The following is a 15,356-nucleotide window of genomic DNA, read 5'->3' as shown; positions in this document are numbered from 1 at the left end:
TCATTTATTCATGTAATAGTATTATTAGAAAAATTATTTGCACTAGTAAAAACAAAAGGTAGGCCTACTCATATTTAGGAAAAATGCTTCCTATAGTGTTACTTTTCTATAGTGTATGATATGATAATGTGTAAGCACCACTTTTGTGCTCCAGAGTATTTTTTAATTTGTGCAAATAAAAAATAACCTGATACATTAAAACAACCCAAATCCAAACAATTAAATCACTCATCATTCATTTGGTGGAGTTTTACTGAGTTTAAGTTTATTCATATAAACATTAGCTTTTACAACAACCAAAAGACAACAAACAGGCGCTGTATCTCTGTCTGCAGTCATACAGTGACTATCAAAAGTTCAAATTCAAGAACAGGCAAGAAACAAAGTGCAGCATCATTTTCACATGAAAGTAATGGACTTAAACATCACAGTTACAAGCAAAATTTATCTTACTAATAGGTATCATTCTAGGATCCGTTGTAATGTTTATCAGTTGGCCTGTGAGTTAAATTAAGCATATTATTGCACAGTCAATGTGAACTTAAGCATTGCCCAGTTGCTCCAATCCCAGTTTTTACCCCATAAAGTGTCCCTGAGCAAGACACTGTTCTGTTAATAATTCTTTATTGTGTATTGCTGGTGTTATGAATACAAGCTAATAGCATGCTGGAGTTTTTTGTCCAGGTGAGTAAAGATGTTTTTGCTCTGTCTTTAAGTCCAATGAGAGTGCACTTGTGGTGCATGCTCATCTGAGGACTCAAATATAAAAAATAAAATAAAATCTAAAATAAAGTTATTTTTATTTTGCCTTTTCATTTGAATCCTCCTCCAAAACTTTATCAGACACAGTGCTCCAAACATTCACATGCCACCTGCTGCACCTCCCCATGAACCTCCTTTATATCCTCCATGTCGAGCACCACCCCTCTGGGCACACCTCTCCCATCTGCCACCCCTTCCACCTCCGGTGGGCTCAGCACCCGGTTCCATACCCTGAACCCTGCCACCTGCCCCGCAAAACCCTCTGAGGCGTCAAACCCTCCACCAACAGAGTCCTGCTCCTGCCCCAGCACCACAGATCCACCTCCTGGAATCTCCCAGCCCTTCCTGAAGTTGGAGCCTGACGAGGTGAGACGACGGTCACTGTAGTGCCAGAAACGACCCTGGATGGAGGACCAGAGGACGCAGAGGTGGTGCCAGCGAGAGTCCAGAAGTAATGATGTGGGGAGACGGCGATATACAGGGTCTCCAATGACAAAGTCCAGAGAGGGCGAAAAAGCAGAACGGTAGGAATCCGGTGCGAATGGAGAAGAGGAGTAGGAAGGGTGGGAAGATGAAGAAGAAGCAGAGAAGGACGTAGATGAGGCAGAGGAGTTGCGTCCATACAAAACTAACTGGTTGTCATTGTCATCTGTGGCATAGGAGAGCAGTGTGCCAACATGTGAGGCCTCCACACGGAGCCACAGACACACAGAAAGCTCAGGAAGGTCGGGGAGAGTCAGAGCAAAGGTGACATAGTTCTCCGCTGATGCAGAGGGGAAAAACAGCATGGAGTCCACGTTACAGACTGCAGACAGAGGGAGAGAGAAGATATAACATCAAACCTAGCAAACCAATGAAACTACATAATGCAGCCACCCAGACAACACATAATAAAAAGGAAAGAAGTGTAAAACAGTTTAGGAAGTATGTGCTCAGACTGTGAAAGCCTCTACTACGTCTAAAAGGGGTTACAGATGTTATTCAGTGTGAATGTAGAAAAAGTAAATGGATTTTTCAGATGAGAGCAGAACTCCACATTCAACTCCCAGCTGACGAACCCTCAGTGAACCACTCAACACCTCTTTCTCTGTGTGTCTCTCTGTCTTCAGTGATGTATAAGTGAGTGGGTGTTATAATGTGGGCTATGAGAAAACTTGCAAATATATGAAGAGGAGCTTTTGGGTCCGCTGCAAGATAACCCTTGATTTGAGTTATCTGACATGTAGGAACTATAAACCTGATACAGCTTGTTTCTCACCATTATGTAGTAAATGTAATCCTTTTCTGATCAGATTCAATATCTTGCTCTTTTTTGGTCGGACACATTAGCGTACTGACTTTTACTTACTGGTTGCATCCTTTTTAGGAACTGGCCTTGCTGGGATCTTGTGCCTCACAGGAAGCTGGAGGAAGTTATGGATCACTGAAGTCTCTACCTTGGTGTTGCTTTCGTCCTCATCTTGGCTTTTCAACCTGCTAGCCCTGGGCTGATAAGGCTCAGACTGGGGATGAGGGAGAACATCTGAGGCCTGGGGCTCAGGAGCCCCTTGTCTGGTCCTGCTCTGCCTGTCTTTGGTGGGTCCAGGATGAGTTTGAGTCTGGGACAGGGGCTGGGGCCAAGAGGAATAATTGGGGTTGTCTAACTGGGGGTGTCTCTGAGGTTGTAACTGAGGCTTGAGTGGTTGTTGGTCCTGGGGCTGGATCTGGGCATGACGAGAAGACACAGACTGGTGAGACTGGAGCTGTTCCTGCTGGATCGGGTGAGGCCACGTCTGGGCCCGCATCTGGATCTGTGACTGAGAGCGGTACGCATCAGGCTGGGGCAGGTAATCTGTGGAGTGGGGTTTAGGGTTTGGATATTGGTCTTGTATCTGTGGAGGAGAGACCGGCTGAGGTCTTAACCTCTGGGCTTTTGAATGTTTCGGTCGGTTTGTTGCGTGGTATTGATCCAGTCTTGGTTGATCAGTCTTGGCTTGACTGCTTCCTTCTGGTCTGGGTTGTGTATGTCCACCCAGAATCCTTCCAGGCCTCCCTCCTCTGTGGGTCTGGGCTCTCCTGCGTGTTTCATAGTACTCTTGTGGTGTGATGTTGGAGCTGAGGGGTTCTCCCACCCTCACAGAACTCCTGATGTTCCCTGCTCCATTCCACTGCAGGACCTCACCGAGCTGTCCCTCGAGTCGGGTCACACGCAGCACCTGGTTTTTCAGGGATTCCTGCAACCCCTTCAGCCCCATTAACAGTTCATCACGCTGGGCTTGAAGGGCAGCCAGCCTTTCCTCCTGGCTCTGGAGCTCCAGGGTAAGGTTGGAGAAGTCCTGACCAAGATCAAGCTTCTGTCTCTGACGTCGGTTCACCCTCAGGTTCCTCTCCATCAAAGCCAGACGACCCTCCATCCGCTTACTCTTTTTCTCAAGCTTCCTACTCCACTCCCTGGGATGATGAACAACATAAGAATGTTTTCCTTTAATTCATGTGTTACTCGTAATACTTTTTTTTTGTTTTGCCATGCACATTATGAGTAAAGTTGTCAGTCGTAATGATGTTTATGGAACTAACATAATGTATATGTCGTATATTGACATATCTGGAAAATATGATGTTGGATGCATCATATTGGATGGATGCATTTTAAACATATCGCCACAGAGTAGATTTTTTAAATATGGAAAATACTGAATTACTTTAGTTGTATAAGGAGGAATGTTGTCCAAAAGCTGCTCTGTTAATCATTACCTCTCATCCTGCAACAAGAACAGATGCTAAAGGGAAGAGCCACCCACTCAACATTTCAGATATCCCAACATAAGATGTTTTTGAAGTAATGTTGCGACCCACGTCACAGCGCTAGTAGCAATTTTGTCAGATTTAACATGCCAAGGATATAATCCCTGTCTTTTTATGAACTGGACTACATTAAACTGGACTGTACTCAAATTGCCCTCCCTCTGCTCTTAACTCTCTGCTTTCCAGAAAACCTTGCCAAATAAAACCAGCATGCAGGAGTTCGTCACATCTGTAGTGAGTGATTTTTCCCCAGCTCTAACCTGAGACCCTCTATCTCCTGCGTTGTGCTCTGCTTTAGGTGCTCAAGGTCCTGTGACATGTGGTGGTAATGGTCATTCAGGTCTTGAACGCGGCTCTCCAGCCCCGGTGAGGAGTTCCTGTTCTGGTTCAGGGCCAACATGTCCAAACGGGCCTGGGTCAGCGCCTGGAACTGCTGGAACTAATCAAAGAAGAAATGGATTTCTGCAGCTGTTTGGTAACTGATTTGAAGATCAGGAAAATATTCAAAATCTCCAGAAGAAAAAAAACATACATGTGTGTGATGACTTTATACCTTGGACGATCAGTACTTTTAAATGACTAACTTGTCTGGGAGCAGTACAAAAACAGAGAGGGGTTTACAGGACAGACATGACTAAATGTTTTGTTAGTTTCATAAATCCAAAATTAAGTCCAATACCTCAGTGTTTTGGAGATTTAATTAATAAGAGTTCCCAATGTGAGGTAATAAAGTCTTTGGATCTGTAGCTCCCAAATAAATAAAAACATATCATTTTATCATAAAATTTCATCTTTCTACATTTGTTGTTTTGCTGTTTTTGTTTTACTAAAATCCAATTTTTTAAAATGGAAAGTGTCCTTAGAGTTAAGACTTTAATCCCAAGGAGTGCACAGGTTTGGTTTTATTATGAAATTGGAGTGCATTTTAATTTCCACTTATATTATAATGGGATATAAACACATATAGTAAGTCATTGGAAAAACTTGAAATAAACCCAGCAATTGCAGAGAGCCACCTTTTTGCAGAGGGGTCAGATAATCAACTATGACACACTTAAACTGATGTAGCACCAACTGTTTGGTCAATATCACAACTGCTACTGTAATAACTTGGCATCACTTAAAAAAGTAACAGTATGATAATAGCATACCAATCTTGTTAATCTAATAAAAAATCCCATTACACTGATGAAGGTTAACTATTGTAAACACACACATACACAGTCTGATCCAAGCTGACCTGTTCGTTGAGCCGTCGTAGTTTCTGGGACACAAGATCAATTCCCTGCACCTTTCCGCACTGAAACTGTGGCAGAAGCATGTGAACCAGGATCAGGGGCCAGTGGCCGGTCTTGAGGCTGCCCATGGTGCAGTAGAGCTGGGATAACAAACAGCCGGGAGCTTGGGTTCCTGTGTGGAAGTGTGGAGGTGAAGCAACAAATATAGGAGAGAAAGAAGTACACACACACTATAAACTCCCACAGACTGGGACAAAAACACACTTTCCATTTTCCACAACATCATTGGGGAGCTGAGAGGACATGCAGATGGATTTAACAGATACTCAGCCTCTCACCGTATCACTCTCCTACACAAATTTACACAAAGAAAAGAGAAGTAAACTGTTCAAATCACTCCAGCAATTAATGTTCACTATTTTATTCTAATGCAGAATAATAAAAGCACATCCCTAAATCCTTCTTTAAGGATGTCCATGATTTCTATGTTATGTTATTTCTCTACTGCATCACCACCTGAATTTTTTATTGATACTTATACTTATACTTTTATAAAGTATAAGAATTATACACTTTTATTGAAACTTTTATGACCTTCCTGTCAGACAAATGATTGTTCCATATTGGTCAGTAAAAGTGGGAAAAGGGAAGTTCTGTCACAGATCATAACTTTAACAAACCTGTAACATGCCCTCAGTTTCCCTCAACTCAATAAATGTGTATGCTTTTATTTGTGTGGTGCTGTAAGAGTACGGTACATCTCATGATGAGTGGGCTGAGGGGGGAAGCAGCCTGTACTTTCCTCTCCCCTGACCCACTGACAAGGGATCTGACTGTCGTCTTCTTCTGCTTTCCCTTTGTATGGCTCAATCCAAGAATCATGTTGTTACCTCTCTTCTGCTTTCTGCTCATGACATTGTACAATACCGTGGCTTCATCTACACTGGACTTTGAAAATGAACTATTGAGGGCAGAAAGTAACATGTATCTGTAAGTTGTTTCAATGAGAATCTGACCAATCTTATTTTGCAAAGCCAATGTAGATTCATTTGAACATCCACGAACAGCTGATATTTTGGGTACAGTTTTTATTTTGTGCAATCATTCATCATTTCTCTAGAAAAGCAACTAAAACTCTACCCCAAAATTTACTGAAAATATTAAATCATCAGTTTTTCATTGATTTATCATTAATGAAAAGAAAGAAAAGAAAAATGTAAGAGCAATTGTGAGAGCAATGTATTTAAGATGTTCAATAATTCACACCATGAATGTTTCACTTGTGAAAGTCCAGTGTAAACAGTTTCCAGTTTCATTTTCATTATGACAGTTTTCTGTCTGTCAGCCTGGAAAATCCACAAGTGCACATTGCCCACAGGAAGATAAAGCTTAATACTTGAGCAGAGTGGATACGACTGCTCTTAAACAAATGAGTCTTTGGATTGAAACAGCCTGCCTTCTTTTTTCTTGCCTGCCTGTAAACAAGACTCACCTGTGCTGCAAGCTTCATTATGGTCAAGATTTAGAGAACAACATTTTGTTTAATTTTAGAAATATTTCATTTTTCTTGAGGACGATGAACAAATAGTAAATACGTTAAACAGATTATATAAATCCGATACTTTGATAAAGGCTGCTGTCATCATGTCAGCACACATGAATGAAGAGACTCCACTGCTGAAGAGAAGACTAACATCATCTGAATCCCAGGTTGGAAACATTTCACTAATTGTAATTTGTCTAAAAGTCCTAACAATAGCTCGTTGATTCTGTTTGTCATTGTTTAATTTAAGACATTATGAACAAAAAAGACAAATTCATCTCTTTCAATTCTCATCTCTTGTTTATATGTTAGGATTAGAGTCTAACATATTGTTTTGTGGTGTGAAGTTTGATGCTCAGTAGCCATGTTTCTTTTTCTTTTGTTTTGTTTGAATTGATGGCAAATTAGTTCTAAGATAGTCAAGCCAGCTTTGTGCAACAGATGAATTTAGACGTCTGTGTGAGGACTGCCAGTTGGATTTAAGTCATAGTTAAAGTCTGTCTTTATGAAATTGGCCCTTGATTGTCAAAAACCCAAATAGTTGATTTATTTACACAGTGCAACACACATGTAATCCAAAAGTGAAAAGAAAACAACCAACTTGCAAACTTGGCTTGACTGAGGAACAACTGCATGAACTAAAGGCATGATCATGTGCACACAGACTTCCTTCCCTTCCCCATGACAAACAATAGTTCCCTTAATCAAGCTCTAAAATCTTCAGCACACGTCCCTGACACCTAAAACAGGTAAATGACAAATGTTTTTTTGCATTAGTTTAAATCATTTGTACAAAAGGCTTTCAACATTATTCACCATTTGGCAGGAAAAGTTCTATAATCAGTAGAAAACTAATTCTAATTAACATGACATTAAAACTAAGACTGCAGACAATTCAACATGACTTTTGTTTAGAATAGTGTAATTTATAGTTCTCCCCTTTTCTTTATCTCACTTAAGTGCTGCACAGAGTAATACTTGCTGTGAAGTTTTTCATTTCCCTGAGACCTCTTGTCACTCATGCAGACAATACTGTGTGTAAACCCACAACACACACCACCTCCTCTCTCTACAGGATGAGCTCACTGGACAACACTTCCAAAAGCCAAGTGCACATATTTATGAATTTATTTCATTTATTTCTGTGAAAAGAACTTCAGTATTTACTCTTATCTTAAAGAAAGGATTTTTGCCCCATGCTCAATATTTGTGAAAGTTATCTCCTTATTTCTAAATCATCCATATCCGTTAATCCCAGATCAAAAACTCCAAACTGTTCCTGGCCGTTTTCTCGGCCGTCCTGGGGAACTTCAGCTTCGGTTACTCCCTGGTCTTCTCGTCCCCCGTGCTGCCACAGCTCAAGAGTCCCGATGCTGACCCTCGGCTCAGGATGGACACAGAGAAGGCCGCGTGGTTCGGCTCAATCTATTCACTGGGTGCAGCGGCCGGAGGGCTGGGAGCAATGCTGCTCAACGACATGGTTGGGCGCAAGCTGAGCATCATGATGTCAGCAGTGCCATCGACTATTGGGTGGGTCAAAGAAACAGCATACAGGCATCAGACGGTGCTCTGAGTAATGTACATGAGTACAATTATGAAGCATTTGTGCTTAAGTATTTCTATGTTATCTGCTATACTTCTACATGCATTACATTTCATGTTATACTTTTTATTCCACTACATTTGTTTGACAGCTGTAGCTACCAGTTACTTTGCAAATTGTTTTCAATTACCACATATAGATCTCTAGTGAGGTGAATGTTGCGTGTGGCTATAATAACATGTCACTAAACTCTATGAAGTAATAAAAATGATAACACAGTAAGCAGTCCCACCCTAACAGGTACAACTAGAATGGCACTCAGAGGAGCATATACCTCCGCCAAGGCCAAGCAATCCTACTCATGCCTGTGAGATTATTATTCAGATCTACACTAAACTGAACCAATTTGCACAGAACATGTTGGAGGGATGGGGCATGAGCCAGGGAAGAAGCTATTACATTTTGGTGCAGATATGGTTACTGCACTACATGATTAAAGCAGAGAGTTTTGCAGAAGGAGGCATTCATTAATGGTATCTATTTAACTGTACCCTGCGGTGCACAAACCACAGAATGCTATAATTTATTCAAAAGTGCACACACAGCAGTAAAAACATGATGCCTTTGAAATCATTGAGCCTGCATGTACTACTTTTTTCTTCTGATCTGTATATGTGTCTTAGATACATGCTTATGGGAGGGGCTGTGGACTTGTGGATGCTCCTTGTTGGTCGCTTCCTTACAGGTGTCGCCGGTGGGATGACAGCGGCATCCATTCCTGTAGGTCACCATGGTTACAGATACAAAATTGCACATGTATATGTGATTTACACTTGTGTTCATGTTACTGTTTGTGTGTCTTTTGTGTGCTTATGTCACAGGTTTACATCTCAGAGATCTCCCACAAAGGAGTGAGAGGAGCTCTGGGCTCCTGCCCTCAGGTCACTGCTGTGTTTGGGACCCTGGCGCTCTACGCCCTGAGTAAGAATATACCAACACGGCTGCATTAATACCATTACTGAAAGTAACATTCATTTTTTACACATTTAGCGGCTCAGTGTTTTCCTTAGACACAGGTTTGATGGCTGTAAGTTGACACAGTGGCAAAGACGTGAGAATCAACAATTAAGTTGAAGTTAATAAACACAAATAGAGATATCATGCATTTCTTTAGGTGGTGAGGTTGTAACTGGCTCAGCGTGGATAATATTGAGACATTACACATGTTGTGATATTTTTAGTGGCAGCAGCCATTGCTTTTCTGCTCTGTAGCTCATGCTATCATAATCTCAACATGACGATGTGATGTGATGTACAGGTCTGGTGGTTCCGTGGCGGTGGCTGGCAATAGCCGGGGAGGTTCCAGCTCTGTTTATGGTTGTGCTGCTTGTGTTCATGCCCTCCTCTCCCAGGAGGCTCCTCTCCTTGGGGCGAGAGCAGCAGGCTGAGAGAGCCCTCCGCTGGCTGAGGGGGAGTCACTACGACACACAAATCGAGCTCAGTGCCATACAAGTAAGAGACAGATAGCTGCTGGAATGTTTTTAACAACTTAAAGGGGACAATTCTGTCGACTTGAGGAGATCAGCTAAAGATGCACTGAGGTTTTACGGGGAACACACATGTGGTTTACATTCTAGAGGAGTTTTAAAGTAAATATAAACTAGTACATGTATGTGAGTTTTACATTTCTACCAATGCAGCACAGCATCAACACACAGAGTAGAGTCACATGGTCCCAGCTTGCCACACCCGTTTACTACCGGCCAATCATTATCTCAGTGGTGATGCGTTTCCTGCAGCAAATGACGGGCGTCACGCCCATTCTGGTCTACATGGAGCCCATCTTTGCCAAGAGCAAAGTTTCCCTGGCGCCTAAGTATGAGATATATCCTATTTAACTGTATTTATCTATTATCTAATTATATTATCTATCGAATACAGACCTATTCTCATTTTGTATCTGTCAGGTATGATGCTGCCATTGTAGGTGCCGTCCGCCTCTTTTCTGTTGCCGTGGCAGCCAGTCTGATGGACAAGGCTGGGCGCAAAGCCCTGCTGTACACGTCAAGCATGCTGATGTTCCTGTCCACTCTGACTCTGACCATGATCTCCCACACCACGCCTTGCCCTCCAGGCCCCTCTCCTCCAAACCTCACAATGAGTTTGAACTACAGCCCCCATAATGACATCGGAAACTCTTTAGAGGCCAGTTCAGCAGGCCTCATTCCCCTCATCAGCACCATGGTGTTTATATTTGGTGAGTGCTGAGAGCATCTTTGAACTCTTGTTGAAAATCAATGTTTTCCCAAATCACACTGTTGTCTTCAGGGATGAAAATGCCGGTCAGTCCGTCTACCGCTTTGTTTCAGACTGAAATATCTACTGGTATAAATAGCTACTGGATGGATTGGCATGAAATCTTAGATACACAGATATTTGTGTTCTCCTGAGGACTAATTGTATTGACACTGATCCCTTGGCTTTTCCTCTATAGCACCACCAACATCTTGACAACTATTGGCTAAATTTTCATGAAATTTGGTACAGATTTTGAAATCCCAGAGAAGATGGATTATAATAACTCTGGTAATCCCATGTCAGCGCACTAAACTCACCTTGGTTAACCTAAACATCAGCATGTTAGTATTATCATTGGGGGCATGTTAGCATGGATGTTAGCACTTAGCTCAAAGCACCAGTGAGCCTAAGCACAGCTTCAAAGAACTGCTAGCCTGGCTGTAGACTCTTGTTTTTGGTTCAGTTCAGTTCACACCACACAGATACAAGTAAAATAGCACTTAAAAATAAATATAGAGACACAGTTAGCTTGTTCATTGGGTGGAGATTTGATATCCTGCCAGGCATGTGTCCCTGTATTTAATGAAGCATGTGCTTTTTAGCAGTAATTGACCTTTTGTCTCGTTCCAACAAGTTAAGACCTGTTATGTCCTTAGGACATTTTGTTATACTTAGCTCTTGAAGCGTGATTAACCACTGTTTATTACACATCAACATCTGCTCGTACTCATGAAACCCTGTGTTTTCAGTTGTTAAATTGGTTTCATTTATGGTCTCACGCCTTACATAACAGTATTGTTATGTAGTGCAACTTAGATTCAAGTGTTATCTCTCCAAAATCAGAGCTTAAGGAGTAGCTTCCTTTTTTTGGTGCCATTATTGTGCTATTATATCATCTTCTTTTATATGAGCTGTTTGCTTTGTCATCATAATGTTGGATGTCTCCTAGGATACGCCATGGGATGGGGCCCAATCACATGGCTGCTGATGTCAGAGGTGTTGCCGCTGGTTGCCAGGGGCGTGGCTTCAGGTCTGTGTGTTACTGTCAGCTGGTTAACAGCCTTCATGCTCACCCACGCCTTCACACACCTTGTGGACAATTACGGCCTGTACGTGCCGTACCTGTGTTTCACAGTGGTTTGTGTCGTCTGCCTGCTGTTCAACGCCGTGTGCATCCCAGAGACTCGCGGCCGCTCGCTGGAGGAAATAGAGAACTATTTCAGGACAGGCCGTACATTCACCATCAGACGGAGTCAATCCACTGCACAGTCCGGCTGAGACTCATAGATCCCTTTGGTCAAAAATGAGTCGTTCACATGATGTGGCTCGAAAGACGGGCTACTGTAAAGAGATATGTTCAAATTAACATGTATCTACCACAATAATTCCTGAGCATAGACTGACCACTGTAGGTCAAAGATCACCAAGGCTGAGTTCAACAGACTAAAATCAATCACCATTATGTCAAGATGCACGTCACTGTTTTTACATCTAAATAATAAACATGTTACAACAATAAGATTGTTATTTGTAAATGTACAAGTTTCCTTTCTTACATTCCAACACAATAATAATAACATTTGATAAGTATAATATTAAATAATACTTATCCAGCCTATGGTGAGATCATTTACCTTTGCTGCTTTAACACACACAAACATGGCAGCAACAACTGTTTCAGAGTATTTTACAGGTGACACACTAGTGAAACTAATGTAACAGTGTTTTTAAAGTATTAACAAGATCAAGTTTAATCACAGCCTTAGTTCACTGGTAAGTGGGCATGGTGAAAACACATGAACTCTGATATGTCTTCTTGTAAATAAAATGGTGGACTCATTGCTCCACTTTGCATCACTTTGCCATTATTTTCCCAGTGATACATCAGAACACCATGTTGTGGTCTCACTTACATACTCTTTTGTCATGTCTACATGCTCTTTATGGTATTTTGGTCCATCTTGTATTCCCACTGCGACATTTGACAGACTGAATTTGAATGCTAACTTTGTAGCCACAGACGGTCTCAGTGTAAAATATGATCCAGTTCACACAAAGTCACATGTTCTGTGTTTTCAGCAGCAGCAGCAATTAATTTTTATTTATGAGCATGACAGAGTATCACCTGCATGAACCATCTTCAACAGAATATGTGGTAAAGAAGAAGACATAGCACTGCTGCGCCGTTGACTGACGGGTGATCTCTGAGAGGTGTGGTGCACACATGGCACAGTAGTGAGCAGTAACACCAGATTTGTAGGTGGTGCTGATTTTGTTGCAGGTTGGACCATTATTTTGTTACGTTACAGTCGTCAGTTATGGAGGATAGGTATTTCTTCATTTATACAATATATGTTACATTGGTTAACATGTAAAGACTTCAGCTACAAAATCTAAATATACATAAAGTTTAGAATGCAAATAAACTTGTACATAGATTTTAGAAAAGTTTAACCATGTGAACAGGTTGTCAACTCTCTAAAAAAAAAACAGGTCCATCATCTTCTGTGCAGCTAAAACAAGACGACGGGAAGTATTGTTTGGCTCAGCAGGCCTGGTCACATGCCACAGTGTCCTCTGTGTCATAGGTTTGAGTCTGACTCACCAAATGATGCACATCACTGACCAGTACCTCCCCAATCTCCAAGTTGTCTATAGTAACCCAATGGAACTAGGAATGTCTTCCTGTTATTCTGGCCATCCACTGTCAGTAGGTATTATAATACATTAGAGAGTTTGAAGGGACATACCTATCATATTACAGAGATAATTATCTGCATGTTTGTAGTCATATTTAAATCTGTGTAGTCTGGGTCTGTACAGTGTTTGATTGACATGGACGGAAGAAGGGACAACACTCTGCAGGTTTCGGTGTGTTTGTGTATGTGTATGTGTGTGTGTGTGTGTGTGTGTGTGTGTGTGTGTGTGTGCGTTTTACACACCTTAATAAAGCAGTTCAGTGGGACAAAAGCTTTAATACAGCATTAGTGCAGGAATCTTTGGGTTGTGCTTATGAACAAGTACAGAAAACCTTTTTAAAAATATGAAACAATTGCTAAAGTGATGTGACTTTACATTTCTGACCCCATTGTGTTGTTTGTTGGTATATTTCTCAGTGGTTTATTGGTTGAGTATCAAGTTTCAGCTTTTTATAAACACCAATGAAAGAAATCATATATATCATATATCCTATCATATAATACTGTATGATGTTGGACCAAGGCTAATGCAAAGATTTGGGCACTCTGTTGAAGCTGTGCTTAATGTCAGGAACCCATTAATCACACACACACACACACACACACACACACACACACACACACACACACACACAAACACTTGTTAATAAGCACAACCTAAAGATTCCTGCACTAATGCTGTATTAAAGCTTTTGTCCCACCCTGTCACCAATGAACTGCTTTATTAAGGTGTGGCTAACACACACACACACACACTGCTAAAAGATACATGTTGCTATGGAAGATATGTATCTGCAGATGATTGGTCTGTGTGCGCTTGTGTGTAATGCTTGGTGTAGTTGAGTCGTTTGTGTCACCTGAAATATTGATCGATTATATACCAGAATATTGTTGTATATTGTTGGAAGTTGTTGTTACCTGTTTCAAGAAAATTCATAAACAGTAAGTGAGATAGTACTGTTTGTTCTTTTTGTTTTTTGTTTTTTTAATTCTTTTAATTCCATGTCAGTTTCTTTTGTGTCTTATGAAACACCTCATCAGAAACATCAACTCCTCTCCACTTAAAAAATTAAAACATATTGTGTGTCTGATTCACATAAAACTCCTAAAAAGAAATAATTCCTTAAAAAGAACATTGAATTAAAACAAGATACATGTGGTTATTAATAAATACATTTTAAACATATTGTCATATATTTCTTATATATAAACAGATGCTCAGATGGATAAGAAGAAAGACAGACACAATAGTGATAGAAGGAGAGGCATCGGTGGAAGAACACACAGACAGCGTCTCACAGCTTTTATCCAATCTATTTTTGTTTCTGATTGTACCCACCTCCTTCCTGCCTCACTCTTCCTTCACCCCTCCCACCTTTCTCACCATCTGCTGCTGCGTTCACTGGGTGTTTTTTTTTTTCTCTAGTACCAAAATGTTTTGTCACTGTCAAGACAGACAGCATGAAATTTTGATATTGATATCTGTTATACTGATGAGTGTGTCTTCACACATTCACTTCACACTTGATATACACTGATGGTAAGAATATGTTTGACTGCTCTGGGATTCAGCCTCAATTGATCATTTTAATTAATTAATTGTTCCTTCTTCTGGTTTAAGGAGGAAGGGGGTGGAGGGTTGTTGCTGTCGGATGAAATAACTAAAAATACTTGCGTATCTAATTTCTTCTATTTTCCCGTTTTTGACTTTTGGAGTTCGTCCTTTTTCCTGACATTATGTTTGTGATATACTAATAAAAAAAACGTATACTTGCGTTTTCTCTACGTCTTAAATAACAAGGTGTACCACAAGGCTCAATCCTAGGACCAAGTCAACACTCAGTGCACAGATGTTGTATGACCTATAATGTTATGCAGATGATGCTCAACTATGCCTTTTAAGTAAGACAAATTACATCATTGTTTCAAATAGGATGTCTTAGAAATGTCTGCAGTTTAACTGTTGCTCTTGACATAGGACATCTTTGATTTTAAATCGACAGTAGTTCAGCATCAATATCAAGGCAGCATATAAAAATTTAGGCAACAGTGAGAACTACAAAAAATACAAACTCTTATTTAGTCATGTTCATGAGTCGAAGCAGAAAGTGGAAGTAATGCACCAAAAAGTTGTTTGCCAACCACCAAAAATCATCATCAGAAGAAGAAGAACTGTGTTTTACAGGGGCACCTTGCATGTGAACTGACATCATAGTACATCTTTTACCGAACAACTGTAATGAAGCCAGTGGAAGAGTTATATTTGTAGACCAATCTGTTTATAGTGGTCCTGCTTTATGACAAAATTTCTTGGCTTTTAAAAGTAGTGTCTGTCTGTGGTCCTGTAGTAGTGTACAGTAATAAGCTATTGGGGATGGATGGGTAGGAGGAGGTTCTACTAAAAAAGAATAGCTCAGCGGCTCTTTAAAAAAAATAAAGAGGTGAATGTGAAGTAATTCACGTTAATCTGTCTGAACTGAACTGTTCTT

The 15,356-nt window shown here is 40.8% G+C and overlaps 2 protein-coding genes across 2 annotated transcripts; one reads left to right on the top strand and one right to left on the bottom strand.

Moving 5' to 3' along the window:
- Positions 1-238: 238 nt before the first annotated feature.
- On the bottom strand, positions 239-4,992 carry LOC130185316 (pentraxin-4). The gene is made up of 4 exons (XM_056401707.1): positions 4,787-4,992; positions 3,807-3,985; positions 2,111-3,192; positions 239-1,567 (listed from the first exon to the last, which is right to left on the bottom strand). The coding sequence occupies exons 1-4, from the start codon at positions 4,910-4,912 to the stop codon at positions 840-842; spliced, it is 2,115 nt and encodes a 704-aa protein (XP_056257682.1). The 5' UTR covers positions 4,913-4,992; the 3' UTR covers positions 239-839.
- A 1,175-nt stretch (positions 4,993-6,167) lies between these two features.
- On the top strand, positions 6,168-12,011 carry slc2a6 (solute carrier family 2 member 6). Its single transcript, XM_056401664.1, has 8 exons — positions 6,168-6,494; positions 7,586-7,857; positions 8,554-8,650; positions 8,752-8,851; positions 9,189-9,382; positions 9,571-9,746; positions 9,838-10,127; positions 11,118-12,011. Exons 1-8 carry the CDS (start codon positions 6,429-6,431, stop codon positions 11,444-11,446), a joined length of 1,524 nt encoding a protein of 507 aa, XP_056257639.1. The 5' UTR covers positions 6,168-6,428; the 3' UTR covers positions 11,447-12,011.
- Positions 12,012-15,356: the final 3,345 nt, after the last annotated feature.

Source organism: Seriola aureovittata, chromosome 17, assembly GCF_021018895.1.
Source record: "Seriola aureovittata isolate HTS-2021-v1 ecotype China chromosome 17, ASM2101889v1, whole genome shotgun sequence".
In the NCBI taxonomy this organism is placed as follows: domain Eukaryota; kingdom Metazoa; phylum Chordata; class Actinopteri; order Carangiformes; family Carangidae; genus Seriola; species Seriola aureovittata.
This window is presented reverse-complemented; position numbering and strand designations above follow the sequence as displayed.

Excerpts from the sequence above, each read along its gene's own strand:
- slc2a6 (XM_056401664.1), top strand. The coding sequence starts at position 6,429 with ATGTCAGCACACATGAATGAAGAGACTCCACTGCTGAAGAGAAGACTA. Across the intron at positions 7,858-8,553 it reads GCAGTGCCATCGACTATTGG|ATACATGCTTATGGGAGGGG; the intron begins GTGGGTCAAAGA and ends TATGTGTCTTAG. Across the intron at positions 9,383-9,570 it reads TCGAGCTCAGTGCCATACAA|CACAGCATCAACACACAGAG; the intron begins GTAAGAGACAGA and ends CTACCAATGCAG.
- LOC130185316 (XM_056401707.1), bottom strand. The coding sequence starts at position 4,912 with ATGGGCAGCCTCAAGACCGGCCACTGGCCCCTGATCCTGGTTCACATG. Across the intron at positions 3,986-4,786 it reads TACGACGGCTCAACGAACAG|TTCCAGCAGTTCCAGGCGCT; the intron begins GTCAGCTTGGAT and ends TTCTTTGATTAG. Across the intron at positions 3,193-3,806 it reads CAGGAGATAGAGGGTCTCAG|GGAGTGGAGTAGGAAGCTTG; the intron begins GTTAGAGCTGGG and ends TCATCATCCCAG.